The sequence below is a fragment of the Melospiza georgiana genome, chromosome 9, assembly GCF_028018845.1.
Source record: "Melospiza georgiana isolate bMelGeo1 chromosome 9, bMelGeo1.pri, whole genome shotgun sequence".
Classification (NCBI taxonomy): Eukaryota; Metazoa; Chordata; class Aves; order Passeriformes; family Passerellidae; genus Melospiza; species Melospiza georgiana.
Window position 1 is genome coordinate 29,821,487 of NC_080438.1, and position 20,662 is coordinate 29,842,148.

The 20,662-nt window shown below is 45.4% G+C and overlaps 1 protein-coding gene across 1 annotated transcript; it reads left to right on the forward strand.

Annotated features, from left to right (window-relative positions):
* The first annotated feature begins 1,267 nt into the window (after positions 1–1,267).
* On the forward strand, positions 1,268–18,962 carry ALG6 (ALG6 alpha-1,3-glucosyltransferase). Its single transcript, XM_058030175.1, has 15 exons — positions 1,268–1,346; positions 3,662–3,765; positions 6,616–6,700; positions 8,405–8,494; positions 9,146–9,234; positions 10,889–10,971; positions 11,572–11,636; positions 13,322–13,507; positions 13,714–13,849; positions 15,796–15,881; positions 16,246–16,330; positions 17,355–17,425; positions 17,711–17,779; positions 18,140–18,338; positions 18,503–18,962. The coding sequence occupies exons 2-15, from the start codon at positions 3,684–3,686 to the stop codon at positions 18,695–18,697; spliced, it is 1,521 nt and encodes a 506-aa protein (XP_057886158.1). The 5' UTR covers positions 1,268–1,346; positions 3,662–3,683; the 3' UTR covers positions 18,698–18,962.
* Positions 18,963–20,662: the final 1,700 nt, after the last annotated feature.

The following is a 20,662-nucleotide window of genomic DNA, read 5'->3' on the forward strand; positions in this document are numbered from 1 at the left end:
TGGGATAGTGGAAATCAGCATCCTGCATTGGAAAACCATCAAGGAAGAAAAGCTATCTCTGGTGCTACAAAATATTATATTTATAGTGCTTATTTGTTTTAAAAATAATCTGCACATCTGAAAAAAAATTACAAAACAATTTGATTTGCAGTAATCTCTGTTTACTTTAACGTTTCTATTGTAAGTGTTCGGACATTTCTTGACTGCATTTGTTTTTTTGTAGCAGCTGTGTTTAAATCCATCACAGCTCTCAGCCCTGGGATTCCAGCCCAAGGAGAGCATTGCTGTCAGCTCACCTGGCAGGTGTGGCCATGAAACCCTCAGTACGTGCTGTTAGTTTATGGAATAATCAGTTTTCTGTTCCGTTTCATGTCCTGACCTCAGTCAGACACACAACCAGAAGAAAAGACCAGGTTGGACGGGGCTTGGAGCAGCCTGGGATAGTGGGAGGTGTTCCTGCCCATGGCAAGGGGTGGAATGGGATGATCTTTGAGGTCTCCTTCAACCCATTCCATCCTGTGATTCTCTGATTTTTGTTATGCTCTGTACTTCGTAGAGAGAATGAAAAGGGGCAAGACTGAAAGGTTTAAAAGCGAGGCATGTGGTGCATCACTGGGAGATTCCAGAATCTTCCTGGCTGTGTGCAGACAGCCTCAAGGGATGGCCCTGCCTGAGCAGGGCTGGCACCAGACGATCTCACTGTGTATTCCAGCCTGACCCAGCCTGGGATTCCGTGCTTTGCTCCCAAGATATCGTCTCCAAGTTTTAAGGGCTGAGGGGCTGCTCCCCAGAAAAACACGAATCCCAGACTGGTTCAGGTTTAAAAGACCTTAAAGCCCATCCAGTGCCACCCCTGCCATGGCAGGGACACCTTCCACTACCCCAAGTTGTTCCAAGCCTCATCCAGCCTGGTCGTGGATACTTCCAGGGATCCAGGGGCAGCCGCAGCTTCTCTGGACACCTGTGCCAGGGCCAGGAATTCCTCCCCAATATCCCATCCATCCCTGCCCTCCGACAGTGGGAACCATTCCCCTTCCATTGCCACTCGTCCAGAGTCCCTCTCCAGCTCTCCCGGAGCCCCGTTAGACACAGGCTCGAGCTCTGAGATGCCCCTGGCGCGTCCCCTCCTGCCGGCGCAGCCCGCAGCGCTCCCACCCGGCCCCACCACGGCCATGGCGGAGCGTCCCTGAGGCGCTCCCGGTTCCCGCCCCGCGCACGCGCAGAGCCCGCCCGGAAGGCGCCGCGCAGGCGGAAGCGCGCGCGCCGGCCCGAGCCCGGTGAGAGCCCGCGAGCGGCACCGGCTGAGGGGAGCGCGGGACGGAGCGGGGGCCGAGCCGGGAGGGGAGGTGAGGGAGCTGTGCCGTGACGGGGCTGAGGGCGGCCGGGGGGCTGTGGGATAGCGAGGGTGATGGCGGTCAAGGGGCTGAGGGGGCTGCGGGGTGAGCCGGCTACGGGTGCTGAGGACTTAGCGGGCTGAGAGGCTGGGGGGGGGGGGGTGAGAGAGAGCGGCTCGAGGATTCTGAGGGGGCTGGAAGGCTGAGGGGGGTTGAAAGAGAGCGGGTCGAGAATTGTGACGGGGCTGAGGGGGCTGAAAGGCTTAGGGGAGTGAGGAAGAGCGGGTCGAGGATTCTGAGGGGGCTGAAAGGCTGAGGGGGGTGAGGAAGAGCGGCTCGAGGATTCTTGGGGGGTTGAAAGGCTGAGGGGGGTGAGGAAGAGAGGGTCGAGGATTCCTGGGGGGGTTGGAAGGCTGAGGGGGGTGAGGAAGAGAGGGTCGAGGATTCTGAGGGGGCTGCAAGGCTCTGGAGGGTGAAGGAGAGCGGGTCGAGGATTCTGGGGGCGCTGAGGGGCAGCAGGGTCCGCTGGTGACCGGGCCAGCTCGGGTGGGCTCGCAGCTCGGCCCGGTGCGAGCCTCTGGGGGCTCTGAGGAGGCCGGGCAGAGCAGAGGGGTGAGAGGAGGAATAAAGGCGTCTCCTGACAGGGATTAGGGAAACAGCAGGCTTGTGGACAGGTATTGCTGCAACAAATGAAATCATTCAGCGTGTGTGTTTTGCAGCTGCTGAAATGAGTGCTGACACCTCTTTTAAAAGAAGTTCTATTCAGGCCCGTGCACCTATGGCTGAGTTCTGTCAGCTTCCCTGGGCCAGGGCTGGGTGGTTTGTGCTGGTGCTATTTATCTGAATCTTCATTGCAGGCAGTGTGGAAGGATAGCAGTTTTTTTGGGTTTTTTGGGTTTTTTTTAGCTGTGATTTTCACCTCATGCTTTCAGGTAGGATCTTGAGATCGCCTGATCAGGTGTTGCACATCCAGGGGAAGGTGAAAACTTTGGGATTGACCAAGCTATCTTTATCATCCCCTAAAAATCATTCCCAACATTGTTATCCACAGGATACCCAGAATTGATGTATCTTTTCTTTAGATAAAAGTGCCTCCCGTGTAGCTTAGGCACAGGTGAAAACATGCAAGTATCAGTGTTCACCTTCCTACCTGTAGATGGAGATCTACTGCCACAGATTTATATTATTAATTAATTAACTTCTTTTTTCCCCCTTGGTGGTGGTGTTGGGTCACACCTTTCTGTGAATAATAAATACATATGGCTGGAATTGGAGAAGAATAATCTAAACATGCCTTAGATGTTGCATTTTGTAACTAAAACAGCAGCTCAGTGCTTCTGCTGTGTGGGATTTTTGGTTTTGGTCAGTAACAAGTGTATTAAACTCACTTAAATCAAAAGATGACTTTTCTGCAAGGAACATATGTGGCAGCTGTATCCTTCAAGACTGGAGTAGTTTCTTCCTCACTTTTTTCCTACTTCAGACTGAATTTTTTGTGATTCTTTGGGTTGAAGTTTGCATATTTTATAGTTAGTTTAGATTTTTTTTTGCATAGGGCAACATAATAATCTTCCTGTTTCTTGGTTTCTGAGTTTCATTCACACTGCCTTCATTTTGACAGACCTGACAATATTTCTTACTTTTACAGGATCCTTAGTGTGGTGAAATGAGCTTGATGGGACATCAGCCCTGTTGCTTTTTGGGGGTGGAAGGATGAAGAATAATGTCTCCTGACACCAATTAACTTTTAAATAACTTTTATTTTGTTTAAAACAAACCAGCAGTGCAGTGTTTAAAATAAACCAGGTGTGCACTTTGCATAATCTGTCTGTGGTGCTCTTAGCTGAGGAAAGAAGTGGCATTAATGTAACACTGACTCACTTTTCAACTGCTGTGCTTGTGAATAATCCAGTCAGTTGTTAATGTAGGGCAGGCTGGGCACAGGAGCTGGCAGTGCAGTGGCAGTGACACTCTGTGTGCCCAGGTTTATAATGCAGTGAGTCGTTAATGTAGGGAATGCTGGGCACAGGAGCTGGCAGTGCAGTGACAGTGACCCTGCTGTGTGCCCAGGTTTATAGTGCAGTGAGTTGTTAATGCTGGGCACAGGAGCTGGCAGTGCAGTGGCAGTGACACTCTGTGCTCTGTGTCCCCAGGTTTATAATGCAGTGAGTTGTTATTTTTCAGCAGGGCAGGCTGGCACAGAAGCTGGCAGTGCAGTGGCAGTGGCACTCTGTGTTCCCAGGTTTATAATGCAGTGAGTTGTTAATGTAGGGAATGCTGGGCACAGGAGCTGGCCTTGCAGTGACAGTGACCCTCTGTGTCCCCAGGAGCCCGGAGCAGGTGGCAGCCATGGAGAAGTGGAGCCTGATGACGCTGACGGTGCTGCTGGCGCTCACCGTGCGCTGGGCCGTGTCCCTGGGCTCCTACTCAGGTAAGGCACTGCCCAGGCTGCAGCAGCCCCAGGGAGAGGGGGCCTGGGCTTGGCACAAATGGGAATGAATGGGCTTTATTGTTATTTATTTTACTGATGTTCATATAAAATCATACATAGGAAGCAATGTGTTATTTCAACTGTTGTTATTCTTGATTTCCCCAAGAATTCCTTTTTCTTATTTCTTGAAGTGTGTCATGATTAACATCAGTTTGGAGCAGAACCCTGGAAAAACCAACCTTAACTTTTTTTTTTGCGTAGTGCTGATGATCATTAATGCTTTAGGATCAATATCTGGCTGTTTTCCCCTGTGCCTTTATTTGCAGAATATTGCAGTCCACTTGTGCATTTGCCTCATATTGTCTTCTAAATTCTGTAGCAGATATGACCTTATTATTTATATTTTTATTTAGCTTATGTGTAGCTAATGCTGGTGCTAATGAAGACAGTGCAGAGGTGACATGGAGTGAGCAATGACTCTGCCCTGTAGCTGTACCTCCTTAAGCTTGTTTACAGCAGGAGCCAGAGCTGCATTCTGGTAATGGATGAGTTTTTCTCCTCCTCGTGTCAGAAGGCTTGCAAAGAATTAGCAAGTTCCTTTCCAAGCCTCCCAGTTCCATTCCCACACTTGCACAAGGCTTGCTCTCTGCACATCTAAAAAAAGATAAAAAATGAACCAATACTTCCAATCCTCATCAGCCCAAAGAATCACAAGTCCAATTCTACTCTGGTTGGTTTTTTGAGGCAATGGGGAGCCCCATCCCCTGAGCTGCTCGGGAGCATTCTGGTGATTTTTAACTGGTAATTCTGGGCTTCCTTTATTTGAAGAATTTGCTTGAAGCTGAACTGCATTTCCAATTGTTTTGGTTTGAGTTTGCTTTCTCACAATGCCATTTCTGAGAGGTCTGTAGGTGACTGAGGTTTTTACCCATTTCTAGGCAGGAAACACCCTGGCTTCAGGCACACACTGAGTTTCTCTTGCAGTGCAAGAGGATTTATTTAGAATTCCGTTGCTAACTAGATTTTTGTAAGTTGATTTAATTTCATCCCAATCAAGACTGTGGAAGAGAGTCTAAAATAAAGCCTGAGCTAAAATAACAAATTTTAAATCTTATTTCCTCCCCAGTGCTGATATAAGTGCTTTTGGAATAGGAAAAGCTGAATCTGATCCAGTCCAGCAAATTATTGAAGCTTAACTTTGAGCATTGGCTGGCTGTAAAAAGGCAAACCCCAGTGTTAGAGCTGTCAAGCACATAAATCCACTGGGATTTTTTTTTTCCTCTTTGTCTTCCTGCAGATGTGATAAACTTTTAATTCCACCCTCATTTACTGTTACCCTTGGATCTCTGTCTCATTCCCACCCTGTTCCTTGCCATCATTTTGGATCTGCCTCTGGAATTCAGTGAAGAAGCAGAAACTAATACCTGGTTTTGAAAAGTTACCATTAGTGATGGCCTGGTCTTGGGGAATTACTGAGGAAAAATTTGGTTTCATAGGTTAATGTCTGATTTTTGAATGCATGTCCAAACTCCTGCTAAAAACAGGTATGGGGAGGCAGCTTCAAACCCTTTAAAAAAAAAATCTGTTCCCAGGTTAACAATACAACTGAATAAGATCACTACTTTTAAGGTATTTGTGAGCCTTTTAAAATAAAATATTCCAGTTTTATTAATTTTTAACTAGGTTTGTCTGTGTACTTGCTGCTTTCTGTAGATGGAAGCTAAATGTGCATTGTCAAACTAATTGATTGGTAATTGGCTTTTAATAATCAAACATTTGGATTAAACTTTTGATCATTCTGAAGCCAATTAATTTTTTTCATCCCTTTTTTTTCTCAATATTGAGAAATTGATACACACACAAACACTCTAAAATTTGGGTAAGGTCTATTTTGTATTTCAGTGATTCAAATACCTATTTTGTATTTCAGTAATCCAGTGGCATATTCTTTGTTTCACTGATCTTAGAGCTGCAGAATTGCCACTGATGAAGCTCCAGTGACCTCAGTTATTTGGGAAACTTTAATCTGAATGTGTGAGAGTGGAGATAATCTGCTCTCTCCATCCCCAGGAAGGAATTAGCAGAGATAAGAGGTCCTTTGCACTTTCTGGGAATAAATTGCACATTGCTGAGCTGGTGGGATTCCCACAAACATAGATCATGGTAAAAGCACAGATGGCTTTCCTATATTTTAAAGAACCTCTTAAATCTCTGTCTGGCTCATGTCAATATTTCAGTGGGAGCACAATCAGTCTGGCTTCTGGTCTCAATGAGCAGGTTAATAGAAGTAAATAAACTCTGGGAAGATGCTTTGCATGCTGCCATTATCACAGTTAGGCTTCCATCAAGGAGAGTATTTGACATCTGAAGTATTTGCAACGATGAATCTTTCTTTTCCATGAAAATAGCAAATAATGGTATTATAATGATATGAATAGTCAGGTACCATGGCATGGCTGAAACAAGTGAGAATATTGACAATTATCACACACCAAGGAGTGCAGCAGCTCCCACAGAATCACTGTAACATGTCCATTATGTGCATTTTCCTAGTTCAGGGAAAGTACCACATTTTTCATCTGCACTTGGAAATGATTTTTTTTGTCAGATGAGGAAGCAGTTCTTCACAGCAGAGTATCTTGATAAATGCTCATTGCAGAAATCTCCAGAAAGCCAAAAGAACACACATCTTTTTTTTTTCCTCTCTGTTAGACTGCATGATGAGGTCTCTATTTGCTCTCAATATAGAGGGATGGAGAATAAAATTAGTAATTAATATGCAATACCTAACTGGGGGAAAGCAATCTATAAACCAAATAATGTCCTGAATGCTGTGTCCTCTCCTTTTAGGGGCAGGAAAACCACCCATGTATGGAGACTACGAGGCTCAGAGGCACTGGCAGGAGATCACCTACAACCTCCCCATCAGGCAGTGGTAGGTGCTGCTTACAAAGGGAGAAGGGGGGGAGAACTGCTCGTGTTTGACACCTCTGAGTTCATTGTTTGCTTCCATGATCCATGGGATTCTGCAATGTGGGAATTCTGGATCCTAGATTTAAGTGGAGTGAGCTTTGTTTGTGCAGATCATGTAAAACAGGGGGAGAATTATTCTAAAGATTTTATTTGGTTTTCCATTATTCCTAATATTCTTTAGAGTAAAAATTTAGTCCATATATGTGCTACAACTCAAATTGGATTTTGTTGGAATTCCTGCTCATCTTCCAGCAAGGACAGGGGTGTTTTGGGTGCATGGTGTAATTTTTCTGTGGCTATCTATTGGAGAACAGACCAGTTGTGTTCTGTAAATACATGTGAACTCTGCAGATGGCTCTGTGTAGTGACCTCAGATCATCCTGTTGGACAAAAATGAGAATATAGGAACTTTTTTTTTGTGGGATATCCAAACCCTGACCGTGCCAGAGTTGGGATCAGAGGTGTTACATAATAATGGAGTTGGCAGCTTTGATCCACTCTGCTGCACTGAGCTGTGTCTCCTTAAAATGAGGAGTTAGAGCAGCCAATATCCCCAGGCAGTCCCAGGGGCCAGATCAGACCCTGCTGCAGGCTGGCTTTGCCTGAGGGGCTGCCAGGTGGGCACCTTGGCCTTGTATTTGCTCTCTGGTTCTGTAATTGATGTAGTTTTACATTGATAATTGAAGGGGGTTTTGGGTTGGGTCTGCTGGGGAATTGAATCTTTAACAGAGCAAATTGGGTGTTTGGAACAGCACATCTTGGCTGATGTGCAAGGGATTACATTCTAGGATTTAAATATTTCTGGTTTATATTATTCTGTGAAGTCCTTTAGAAATATCCTTTTTGATTCTACTCTTAATTAAAACTCTGAAAGCTTCCTCACTAAATATCACTGGATATATGAGTTGTTTTTATTTTTTTTAATTGAAAACTTTATGGAAGGTAAAATGAAAAAAGAAACCCCTAAAACTGGCAGGTGCCCTGAAAGTTGCAAACTGTGACATCCTGCATGAAGAATCTGCACTGCCTTGGCAGGAGCAATCTTGAATTGGAGGATAAGAGGCAGAGATGCAACTCAAAGAAATGTGATTTATCATCTGTTCAGAAGACACTTCAGGCAGCTCATAAAGAATTCAAGAAATATCATTTACTATTATAAATGTCAAAAATTGGCTGCATTTGAGGAGAGGAGGTGGAAGAGCCAGGAGCCTGCCCCGTGGCAGTGGGAGCAGGCAGGCAGTGTTTCAGTGGGAGGTGGGAAGGGGCTGGGGCTTCTCCTTGGCCAAACCCCTCTGATCTCATTTGGGAGAGCTGACTTCGTTGTGACTGCTGCCACAGAAATCCTCACACCACATAATCCCAAATGGGAAAATCCTTTTCCTTCCTTTCACATGGCCCTCCTGGGTTTGGAGGTAGAACCAGGAGTTTTTCTCTCCACTGAAGTGAGCTTTAGCAGCTTTTTCCCCAAACACAAATATGTGAATTCTGCATCACTTTTTTGCTGTTGTTTTGTTGCTTGAGACTTTTTAAATGTGCAGTAAAATTGGGCAGGTATAGATGTTGCCACCTTCTATTTTGGATTTGGAATGCATTTAGTATTCAGTCTTTTCCTTGGATAAAACCAAGCTGGAAATGCAGTCTTTAAATTGAATTTTATTTATTTTAGGTATTTCAATACAAGTGACAACAACCTGCTGTACTGGGGCCTGGATTACCCACCTCTCACTGCCTATCACAGTTTTGTGTGTGCCTACATGTGAGTTCAGTGTTTGACATCCTGTGTTACATTTTTCTCTCTGGATATTCAGCTTTCCCTACAAACCACTGCTGGATGTGGGATGCCCAGGGGACAGTGCTGCAGGAACAGGGGGCATTGCCTGGGAAAGCTCTCGTGTGTGCAGAGCCCAAGTGACATTTGATGAGTGCATATCATGTAAATAGAATTCTGTTATTGGAATACTTTTTCCACAAGGGCTTTGCTGCTGTTGGAATGAGACTTATGGAATAAGAATGTAGGTTAAAGTGCACAGGCACAGCTATGTGGGGCATCTATGTGAACTGTAAATGGTTTATATTTAATACTTAAGCATGAAAGGTATTTACAATTGTTTTTTTTTAAAGTCCCTGGAACCAGACTGGAGGTGGTTATCTTGTCCTAATAAATATTGTATTCCATTTTTACTGTTTCCAAAGGTTATTTTTTTTTAATTGTGAAACAGTCTATAGTGTAAACTGATCTAGTGGTGAGGAAAGCTTTCATTGATCACTATTGCTCTCTGAAATATTTCTTCTCATTCATCTTAATTCTTGGAATCTGCTCATGTCTGTGTCATCTTTATTGCTGCAAGGAGTGTGAAGGGAAATGAGAACTGTCTGCATTTTGATGTGTCTGTACTTTGTTTTACAGTGCAAAGTTAATAAATCCTGATTGGGTTGCTCTGCACACATCTCGGGGCTACGAGAGCCAGCCCCATAAGTTATTTATGCGTACAACAGGTAGGGAGATGATATTTCCTTGGGATCATCCTGCACATTTGTCTTGCTTACTAATTCAGCATGTTTAATTTGCAGCTTCTCTCTCTTTACTGCTTTATTATCAGATTTTTAATTGGGTCCATTTGCAGGTCCATTTCTGAGCCAAATTCCTGCATTATTTCCTCTTCTGCCATCATCTGTGACCTGATAAATATAAAATATAGAAACAAGTTTTCAACCCAAGTAATTAATTAAAAACTCTAAAACACAACTACTCTTCATAGCTTAGACCCACTTTTTAATTTTGAAAACTATTCTTGTTTTCCCTTCTATTCTGATAAATAGTCTTTTATTTGTAGCTTAACTTGATTTTTATTGTAAAATTATTTTACATATAGCCTGGCTTTTCCTGACTTAATCTCTGGAGGTATCAGAGATCTTCATTTGGAGCTGATCTCAAAGGCAGAGATATTTGATATTTTTACTGTGAGAAAAAAAAAAAATTATTTTACTACTTGTATTCTAAATTTGTCTTCCACCATTTGATTATTTTGAACTGCAAACAAATGCAGAAGAAGATTTGTACCATAATTTAGTAGCTGCAGCAGCGGGACAGCAAACAATGTGGCCAGTGAACTCTTGTTTCTTGTTACTATTTTTTCATTTGAAATGTCTTTTGCATTTTCTAACACAAAATGCTTTTTGATTGCAGCAGCAGAATTTGTTGTTCATCAATAGCTTTTCTGTACCTCACAAACCTCTCAGTCTGCTCTCTGGTAATTGATTGAATTGAAAAAAAAATAAAAATCACTAGTATTTAATTACCCTTGAAATGGTCTTTATTAATTTTGAAATCAACTCACTTGACACTACACTGATGGATCTGGAGAGCTGATAAACACTTTTTAACAGGGGCCATTAGAGGAGTGCATTAAAATAATTCAGGATAGTCAATGGCAGCTTTATTTTAAGCTTCAGTGTATTTGTTTTGCTAACACCTTGGTTATATTTGTTTAGTTGTGGCTTAAGCTGGCAAAACCATTCACCCCTGGATAACTGAAATGTTTAAACAGCTTGTTTCCCTCTTGGAGCCACTGCACATTTGCTGAAAGTGGTTTGTGGAAATAATCTGAGGTTTTTTTGACAATTCAAGAAGAATTCACCTGCTGTACATTCCCTGGGCAGGGGACCCTGCTGGCTCTGTTTCTTGTCCCCTCTCACAAATGCCTGCTGTGGGCAGGAGCTGAAAGCCAAATCCCAGCTCTCAGTCCCTCTGTCCCCATCACTGGTAATTCCCACAGAGACTGGGATAATCTGGGGTTTATTCCCTGCCCCGGGCTCTCAGTGCTGCCCCACAACCTGGGTGCAGCAGGGCTGGTTCCTCGGGGCCATTCCCGAATGCCTGCCCTGCCTGTGGCATGTCAGGAACTAGAGAGTGACTGAGGCTGTGCCAGCAGCCAGGACAGCTGAACACGTGGCAGCAGCAGCTTGGGGACATCAGAAATGAGCCTGAGAAACATTAACAAGATCAAATTCTGTAGACCTGGTTCTTTTTGTCCTTTGAAGTGGAACTGCCCAGTTTATTTCTGATATTTTGATGTTTATTTGCCTGTGTTTTTTCCTTGCCTCCTCCTTGTGGGAGGATTCTAATGGAAAGTTAATCTTTATTTTTCAGTGTTTGTTGCTGATCTGCTGGTTTATATCCCTGCAGTTATTTTATATTGTTTTTCCTTGAAAGAAACATCTGCTAAAAAAAAGGCAAGTACCTGGTGTGTGTAAATTAAACAAAGAAAACACTGTTAGAACAGAGTAGAAGTGTAACACAGACTTAATTAACACCTAGAACACCCTGATGGCTTCCCTGTAAAACTGATGGCAACCACTATAGCTTATATTATAAGCTTTTCACTTTAAAACATTTAAAAAGTATTTTTTTTAATCTTACAGCAGTTATTTGAATGCTTTTAATTACAAGATTTTCCATTAATTTATTACTTGAGTACTAAAAGAAAACCCCCAAAAAATATGTGTGGCGGGGCGGGGGGGGATTTGTGCTTTGTCTTGAATACTCCTTACAGTAGATTTTGGAATAACAAGTCTGCTGATTTTTGGAGTGATTTACCATAGGTGTAGGTGATCTTTGAGCTGTTGTAAAGGGCAGGCAATATTCAATATTTTCTAATTTATGGCAAATCTTTATCCTTTTTTATTAATGGCAAATGATGACTTGTAGAGAATAATATTCCTACCTATAGGATGCACCATGGAGGGGCACATTTTTGTACTGGAGTAGTTCCTCTGTCTAATGTCTAATTTTGGACTAATTCTTTTTCCCCTCTCCTTTTTGATTCTTGCCAGGTTTCCAGTGCTCTCTGCATCCTGCTTTACCCAGGCCTCATCCTTATCGACCATGGGCACTTCCAGTATCCTTGTTCTGCATGGCAATGCATTCTGTTTATGGAATTACTGCTCCTTAGCTCTTGTTAGCTGAGCAGGGGGTGGCTGTGGTGTACAGAGCCATCTGGGGGGTTCTGCCCACCCCAAACAGAGATTTCAAAGGAAGCTGCAAGTCTGAAACATATTGGAGATAAAAATTATTGATATTGGCACAAATCAATCCCAACGTGAATATCACTCTTGCCATGCCTCCAGCTGATCTCCCTGTCAGTCACTTGACTGCAGCAGCATCAGTGGGGCTGTGACAGGGAGGAGAGTGATGGGCTGTGCTCCTGTGATTTGTGTGTGCACAGGGAATGCCCTCAGATCTTGCCAGGCTGGCAGAGCAGTGGCAGGTGGAGCTGTGTGCAGCCTCCCCTTGTGCCTTGGCTGCCCGGCTCAGGGAGGTGAGTTCAGGGCTGCCTGCACAGGGGCTCTTTGATGCCAGTCCTGCTGTTACACTGGTTTTGTACAGGGGCAGCCCAGTGCTGTCAGCTCACCCCGTGCTGGAGGTGCAGCACTGCTGCTGAGGCAGGGATTTCCTGATTTCTGCAGGTTTCTGTGCCAGCCCTGCCACGGTGCTGTGGGCAATGCCACCCTCTGAGCAGCCCCAGCAAGGCAGGGATTGCTTTCCCTGAGCTGCTGCACCATCAGGGCCTCGGTGTGAGTTTGCTGATGTGAAATCAATGAGGTGTCAAATGCACCTGGTGATGGGGAGTGGGAAATGTGAGTGGGCTGAGAGCTCCGTGGGCAAGCTGGATGTGTTGTCACAGCTGCTTAGCTTGACAGAGGGAAAACAAAATATTGTGACATTTCTGACAATACAAGAAATACAAGGGACTGTTTACAAGGGATGGAGTGACAGGACAGGAGGGAATGGCTTCCCACTGCCAGAGGGTGGGTTGGGATTGGATATTAGGGAGAAATTCCTCCCTGGGAGGGTGGGCAGGCCCTGGCACAGGGTGCCCAGAGGAGCTGTGGCTGCCCCTGGCAGTGCCCAAGGCCAGGCTGGAGCACCCTGGGACAGTGTCAGTGTCCCTGCCATGGTAGGGGTGGCACTGGATGGGCTTTAAGGTCCTTTCCAATTCAAACCAGTCTGGGATTCTGTGTTTACTGTTTTTTGAAAGTTTTTCAGAAAACAAGTTAAAACCAAAGCTTTTGTTACAGTTTACAAAAATTGCAAAACTTTGTTGCAGTTTAATAGTAAGTGTAGCTTAGTCTATTCAAAATCTGAGCCTGGGAGGCTCTTTTCAAAGTCACAAGGCAGTAACATTGTTTTTAGCAACTAGCAGTCAGGGAAAGGTTGTGAGAGCTTTATCATTACTCATGTGAATACCAAGAAGGAAATGTTGCTTGTTGCAGAGAACTGTCACTGCCACCATAGCTGGCTTGGCTGGATGCATGTGTAATTACATGTGTAATTAACACACACAGAATTTGCCCTCAGATTTGCCTGGGCAAGCTCTGAATCAAACTTTGGAAATCTAAAAATGACACTTTCAATGGAAGTAATTCTTTTATCTTTGGGGGCAACATGGTCACAACTGGCAACATGTTCTTAAAGCTAACTTGGCAAAACTCATTTTACAAACTATTTCTGCTTTCCCCCAGGGCATTAATTGCTGCCTTCCAAAAGTGAGATGTGTATCTTGTCCTTGACATAAAAAACCATATACAACTCAGTGAGCCTTGGCTTGGCCCTGTGGGCTGTCCTTTGTTTGTCCCATGACTGGGACCTCCTGGGCTCTGTGGCATTTTGCTTGGCCTTAAATTATAAGCAAATGGAGCTCTACCATTCCCTGCCCTTTTTTTGCTATTTACTTGGCAAGTGCTTCAAGAAGGGACTGAAAGGAAAGGGGTAAGTGGATTTAAAGTGTTTTATCCTCCCCAGGAATCAGCCTGGGGAATGGGGAGTGGGGTTGTCCTTGTGTGCAGGTGGGCATCCCTGGGTTCATTTCTGTGGGCATCCCTGGGTTCATTTCTGTGGGAATGAGCTGTGGGAGGTGCTGCTGTCCTGCAGGGTTTTGCCCAGCCCTGCTGTGCTGATGTGCTGTGCTGTTGCAGGTTGGTGCTCTTGGCCAAACTGGCAGGGACAGTGCTGGTGTCCTTCGCTGCCTGCTGGCTCCCGTTCGGCACCGACGTGGAACAAATCATGCAAGTACTCAGAAGACTCTTTCCCATTGACAGAGGCTTGTTTGAGGCATGCATGTTTTCTTCTCCCACCCACTGCCCTGTCCTGTATTCTTAGATCCCTGGAGGAACCTTCAGGCTGACCTTTAGGATTTCATGGGGGAGACAAGCGCAGGGCGAGTAACTCGAGACGGCTTCTTCAGCAGTCCTTTCTTGCCAGTTATTTAATCCAGTGTTTAACCCCAGCTCAGCTGGCATCTTCCAGGATATTATACCAGGAGACAACACTTATCCCATCATCAAACCCATACTTCAATCCATACATTTTTCCATTGAAATAGATTCCATAGTAATTGACAGTGTCACAAGATGTCACCTTGAAAGTCAATGGCTTCAGCCTCTTGGGTTCTGTCCCCTCTTTTCAATGGGATTATTTAAAAAAAATAGTTTTTTTATGGTGTTTTAGATACAGCCTAGAACTTCCTTTTTGACTCACCTTGTGCAGTTTCCACAATATTTTCCAAAAGTTTTAGGCCACTTCTGCTTTTGGTTTTGCTCATGGTGTGGACACACCCATGCTGAAGGTGCCGAGCCTTAATCCAGTCACTCAATTCCTCATTTACTGAATGGCAATGCCACAGGAATTTGGGATAAAAGAAAGGGTTCCCATGTCCAAATGGCAATGCCACAGGAATTTGGGATAAAAGAAAGGATTCCCAGGTCACAGGGAGCTGCTGCTGTTTTAATTGGGGCATGAGTCAATATTACACTTTTGACAGCAGATTCTCAATTTCAGGCTTAACCTAAAAAATGAAGCTTTGAATTTCCAGGTTGTCACAAGGAATTAAAGCAAGTTCTCATGTAGTTTGATTAATCTTAATTATTCTTTTAAACTTTTTCAGATGTAAATAATATCACAACTGACACTTTTTCCTCCCAAAAGTTAGTGCTGATGTACCAAAGGCAGTGGAGGTGTTCTTAGTGTATTCTCTGCTGGCTTATTTAAAAAACTCCAACAAACACCAAGCAACTTCAAAAAAACCAATGACCCTTTTCCTTGAGAATTATTTGGAATTTATAAAGGAATCGTTTTGCTCAGCACACCTTTTATTGAGTACCAGGTTTCAAAAGAAAATCTTTAAATGACAATAAGCAGCGAGTCTGAAAGAGCTGGAGGATTTTAGTCTAATATTAGCCCGAATATTTTCTGAGCCGCTCAGGGCAGCGACTTGCTGGATGCTGATGGAGATAAAATGAGAATTTGTCCACGTAAGCAGCGCTCAGTAACTTGGCCTGGGGTGTGACAGGTTGTGTGCAGCTCCCATTTGCAGCCAGGGTGTGCCAGTTCCCATTTGCAGCCCGGGAACACTTGCTGGTGGCTGTGGGGAGGTGCTGGCGCTGCCAGGACCGTGCTCCCCGCAATCCCCGGCAGATTCCGGGCGCTGCCAGCGGGACCCGGGGGCTCAGTTGCTGCTGGGAGTTGTGTCCACACAGCTGTGCCTCCAGCAGCTGTCTGGGGATGAGTTTCACCAGCAGGAGAGCTGCAGTTACAAATCTAATTTTGAAAGCGATCCTAGCACAAGTGCTAATGTCTTTAGAGTTGTTGATTTATTGGGGTTAACTCTGTCAGTGCTAGCGGGCAGCGAGCGGGGCAGGTAGGGAGGGAACAGCACAGAGGGAGAAAGGATCCACACGGGCCAGGGTTTACCCAGGGACAGTCTCACAGCCTTACTCCACAAAATGTCTGCTCTCATGGGTTAAGTTGTTGTCTCTGGTGCTGAAGAATTATTTCTCACTTATTTTAGAGCCTGTTTTAATTGGGTCTCTTGAAAATTTCCATTTTTGAAGAGCACAATCATCCCCAGTACATCTGAGAATGTGATGTACTCCTGCAAGTGTTCCTTGCACTCTCATGGCAGAAACCCAACAATCCCCACCTCCCAAACCCCATTGCTCCCACAAACCTGAGTGTAATTAGATATAATTATCACTGATTGCCTTTTCATTTCCTTCCAGGATAAAGTCGCCAATATTTGGTGCAGTCTAAGTGTCCTTATAAAGATAAAGAATGTAATATCTCCTCGAACTCAGCTAAAACTCAGGTAAGACACAACTGGAGTGCCTTAGGTGGATTTATCTGCAATATTTTTTGCAAGAGGAGTAAATTTTCTTAAATTGTATTCTTTCCTATACCGTATTTTTCTGCCAAGTCATGTTGGAGAAATACTGAGAATGTTTATGACTAGAAAATTCCCTGCTTGTTTATATAGTGATTTAAGCTGCCTGGTTAAAACTGAGTTAAGTTTTTCAAATTCAAAGAATTCAAATATCTTTCAACACTCTTAATAGTCAAGCTCCCAGTTCTCCTTGCCTCAGTGAAGAATTCAGGTCTGGCTCTGCAGAGAGAAGTGTTAATGGCTCTAGTCACTCATGTATTAAAACTGTTTTTCTTCCCCAATGCTTTAGTTTTGCTGTAACATTCCTGAGCCTGCTCCCTGCCTGTATCAAGCTCACTGTCCAGCCTTCCCTGCGAGGGTTTAAGTTTGCCTTGGTGAGTGTTTGCTGTTCACTGCTCCTCTTCTGTACCCACCACGGGCACTGGAGGGCAGCCAGCAGTGCTTGTGCAGGGCACAGAGGGTGGGAGCCATCAAATGCTGCAGGAATTGGTTAAAAAGTGTTTTACTGTCTCAAATCCAGGGCTCTGACCTGGCCCTTAAACCCAGACTTGTTCCTTAAGCTCAGTTTTCTTTATTTAACTCTGTATTTTTATTATCTTCCTCTGAAGAGCCTTTGGAAGATTCCACACACGTTTAAACCTCACATAGAATTGGGATTTCTCCTCTTTTTGTTTGGCTTCCAAAGTGCCAGTTTTTCTTCCTTCACTGGCTGCAAAATTCCATTAAAAATTCCCCAAATGGACATTGTGAGCTCATGAGTGGTTTCAAAATAAAATTATCCCATTTTCCAAAATGTTTGCCTTCTCTTAGTCACATCATTGAATTGAAGCACATTGCCATGACTCCTGTGCAAAAACTGAGTTCTCCTTGAAATCAGAATTAGATGGAGCTGGGCCCAAGCTTCAGAGTTACAACAATAAAGTTAAAAAGAGTTTCTCATTTCAATTTTATTACAACATTGCCTAAAACTAACATTTATCCTAAGAACTGGTTGGTTTGACATGTTTTTATTTGGTGGGAGAAATAAAAAGACAACTTGTTTACTTTTTCTGTTGGCTGCTCATGATGAGGAGAAAATTTCCTGTCAGAAATGGGGTAATTCTTACCAGGAGTGGGATTTGCCAGTGCCTGTGTGTGGGAATGTTGTGATTCCTTGCTCTTGTCAGGGAAGCTGAGCAAGAGCAAGGCTCTACCTGAAGGACTTTGTGGCTAATTCTGGATAAAGTTCCAGACAAGGAACTTTGTGAGGGTGGCACAGGAGCTGCTCTGGGGTTTGCACTGCAGGAAATGCAGCAGTGAACTGGAAAACTCAGCTGGTTTCAGCCTGCACCTGCAGCCACCAAAGCAGAGCTTTGCTTGGCAGTCCCAGGCTGACACCTCTCTGCTCTCTCTCCTAAGGTCAGCTGTGCCTTGTCATTTTTCCTGTTCTCCTTTCAAGTCCATGAAAAATCTATTCTTCTCGTGTCAGTGTAAGTAAATAATTTTTCTAAGGATACAATTTCATCTTTTCTTCATCTTCTTATTGCATGCTGCTTTCACTTGCAAATAGATCAGATTTTAACAACTCTGCACATTTGTTTTTCTGCATCACTTGTAAATGAAGGTGTGTGAGCAGAGCCAGGCTGGTGTGTCCTTCCAGTGCTGCCTGTGGGGACAGTCACCAGCACTGCTGCTCCCTGGGGATACCCACAGGGACTGGGAGTGCTGTTTGATATGGGAATGGTTGATTTCTCTTTTTCTTCCTCTCATTCTAGCCCAGTCTGTTTAATCATAAATGAAATCCCCTTCATGGCCACGTGGTTTCTACTTGTGTCAACTTTCAGGTGAGTTGGGAAAACTGTTAACAGAGCTGGAGAGGGACTGGGGACAAGGGATGGAGGGACAGGACACAGGGAACGGCTCCCACTGCCAGAGGGCAGGGCTGGATGGGATGTTGGGCAGGAATTGTTCCCTGGCAGGGTGGGCAGGCCCTGGCAGTGCCCAGAGCAGCTGTGGCTGCCCCTGGATCCCTGCAGTGCCCAAGGCCAGGCTGGAGCAGCCTGGAACAGTGGGAGGTGTCAGGATGAGCTTTAAGGTCTCTTCCACCCCAAACCCATCAGTGATTCCATGCAAAGCCTGTTCTGCCCCAGGGAAAGGGATCAGATCTTTACTGGTGTTCCCTCCTGTCCCTGCTGTCCCACCAGCCTGCTGCCCCTGCTGCTGAAGGATGAGCTGCTGCTGCCCTACGCCGTCACCACGCCCGCCTTCCTGGCCGTGTGCCTGGCCTCCTTCTCCATCCTGGAGAAGACCTCAGCTGAGGACCTACAGCTCAAGGCCTTTTCCCTGTCCCTCAAGGGCTATGTGTCCTGGGTTAAGTCCTTTCCCAGGATTGTCAGGAGCCTGGTAAGCAAATTTGATTTCTTTGCCTCTTCCCTGCAGCTTTTCCCAGCACTGAAGCACCGGTGCAGGGGGGGCTGTCCCTTTCAGTGCCACTGCAGAGCCCCAGCAGCGGGGTGGCAGCCGAGCTGCCCGAGGTGCTCCGTGGCTCCCTCGCTGTTGTGTTGCAGTTCCTGCTGTCCGTGGCCCTGATGGGAGCGCTGTCGGCGCTCAGCGCTGCCGTGCCTCCTCCCCCGCGCCTGCCCGACCTCTTCCCCCTGGCCGTGGCCGTGGTGTCCTGCCTGCACTTCCTGCTCTTCCTGCTCTACTTCAATGTCGTGATGCTCTGGGACCCCAAGAGCAGAGGGCAGAAGAAAATCAGTTAATGGAGCTGGAGCTGCAGGACTGAGGGGGCTCAGTGAGAGTGCCAGCACTGCAGAGGAGCCTGTGGGTGATGGACACAACCCGAGGAAAGCCAGGAAAAACCTTTTGTTAATTTAAACACAAAACAATCAAAGACTGTTTTAAAGGAGAAATATTTTGAAGAGCATTGGGAATGGGATTTGTTTTCTTTGGAAGTGTTATACTTTTGTTACCATTTGTAAACCTAAAATGCTTAATAAAGGACCAAATTTTGAATTAATGCTAAAACACTGTATTAGCAAAAGCAGCATGAAGTTTTCTCCTTTCCCAGCTTAAAAAGCCCAAGGAAGTAGTGCAGGTAAAGTGTAAACTTGTGTTTATTCAGCACTGAAGTTGTGCTGCTGAACTGCCTTATGGCACAAACCTGGTGTGTGGCATCAGTCACTGTCCCCCTTTGCTGGGGGCTCTAAAACTGCTGCAGGTCTCTTTAACAGGACTGAAAAGCCAAAACTTTTGGTTCTACTGCAATAAAAGCTGAGGTGCTGCAGTGCAGTTTGAAAATACCCAAACCCCTTATTAAACTGCACAGCAATTTGCAGATGTAAACTGAACTCAACTCTGCAATTTCTCCCCGGGCACAGCTCAGCCTCCAAAGCCAATAATTCAGAAAATACAAATTGATTGAGTAATTATAAACATAACAAAGCATGGAGGAAGAAAATAAATCATAAAGCAATTTAGGGTTGTATAGTTTAATTAGGAGTCAGTCTACCCTTTTTTTTCTGTATCTATATATAAATATAAAAGAAGCCCCCCCTTGTTTAAAGGCTTCCCCTGTCACATTCCAGGCTGTCACTGCCCTCAGCCTCAGTGTGTGAATCAGCTGTTCTGGGAACTTCCAGCTGGGCCAGTCCTGAGCCCTGGCACTGCAGGAACACAAGCTCAGTGTATTTGTGCACTTCTTTCCAGGCTTGTTTGTTGTGGAAAAAATACCCCCAGGCAACACTGCCCCCCTGGCAGCTCAGAGGGAGTGGAAAAGGGGCTCTGGAGTAGGAACTAGGAGGATATTGGTTCGGGTTCCCTACACTGTAACAGTTCCTTGTAAAACAACAACACTTCCATCTTTTCACAAGGATTCAGGATTTTCTGACTCTTAACTGTGGCATTCAAGAGCTCTGCCCACAGCACGGCCTTTCTGCAAGTGTGGGCTGAGGGGACAAGAAAGGAACACAAACTGGGAATGTTTGTCTCCAGAGGCTGTGAAACCCCAAACCCACCGTGTTTTCCCCAAGGAACGGCTGCCTGAGGAAGGGCTGGACCGTGGGACAGGAAAACGAGGGTGGATGTGAGCAGAGGGGCCCAGGGTCCCATGAGCCCCGGCAGAGCCCAGGCCATCCTCCCCATAGCCAAACATTAGTTTTGGGTGTATCCCTTTCCTTTGTCCTTGAGGTGGCCTCGGGGGGCGATAAAGTGAGAGTCACCCGATCCACCTTGTGTGGAACTGGAAATGGTTCTTAACAGCCCCAGCTGCTTGGGAGGCAAAGGCTGGCACGGCAGGAGGTCAGAGGCACGGAGGGCTCCGAGGCCGGGCTGTGCGTGGGGGGCTCTCCTGCTCTGCTGTGCAGCTCCCATCCCCTGGACGTGCCCCATTTAATTCCTGCCACGGGCAGTCCTGCTGTGCCTCGCTGCTGCTTTGCTCTTGGCTCCTGAACAGTTTGATGCTCTTCTTCCAGGGCTGCCCAGAACAGCTCGATTCAGACCAGCACAGTTGGTTCCAGACTCTTCTCAGATCAATAATTATTTCATTTTCAGCTCCAGAGGTTATAGAAACTCTGGCTGGGTCAAAGCCTGCAAAGGCAGGGCTGGGGCATCTCACACACAAAAACACCCCCAGCTGAAAGCCTGGCAGAGCAGGGAAATGAGAACAGCTGCCACAACTCCCTCAAACCCTTCCTAACCTTCTTCCCAGTCACACTGCACAGGCAAAG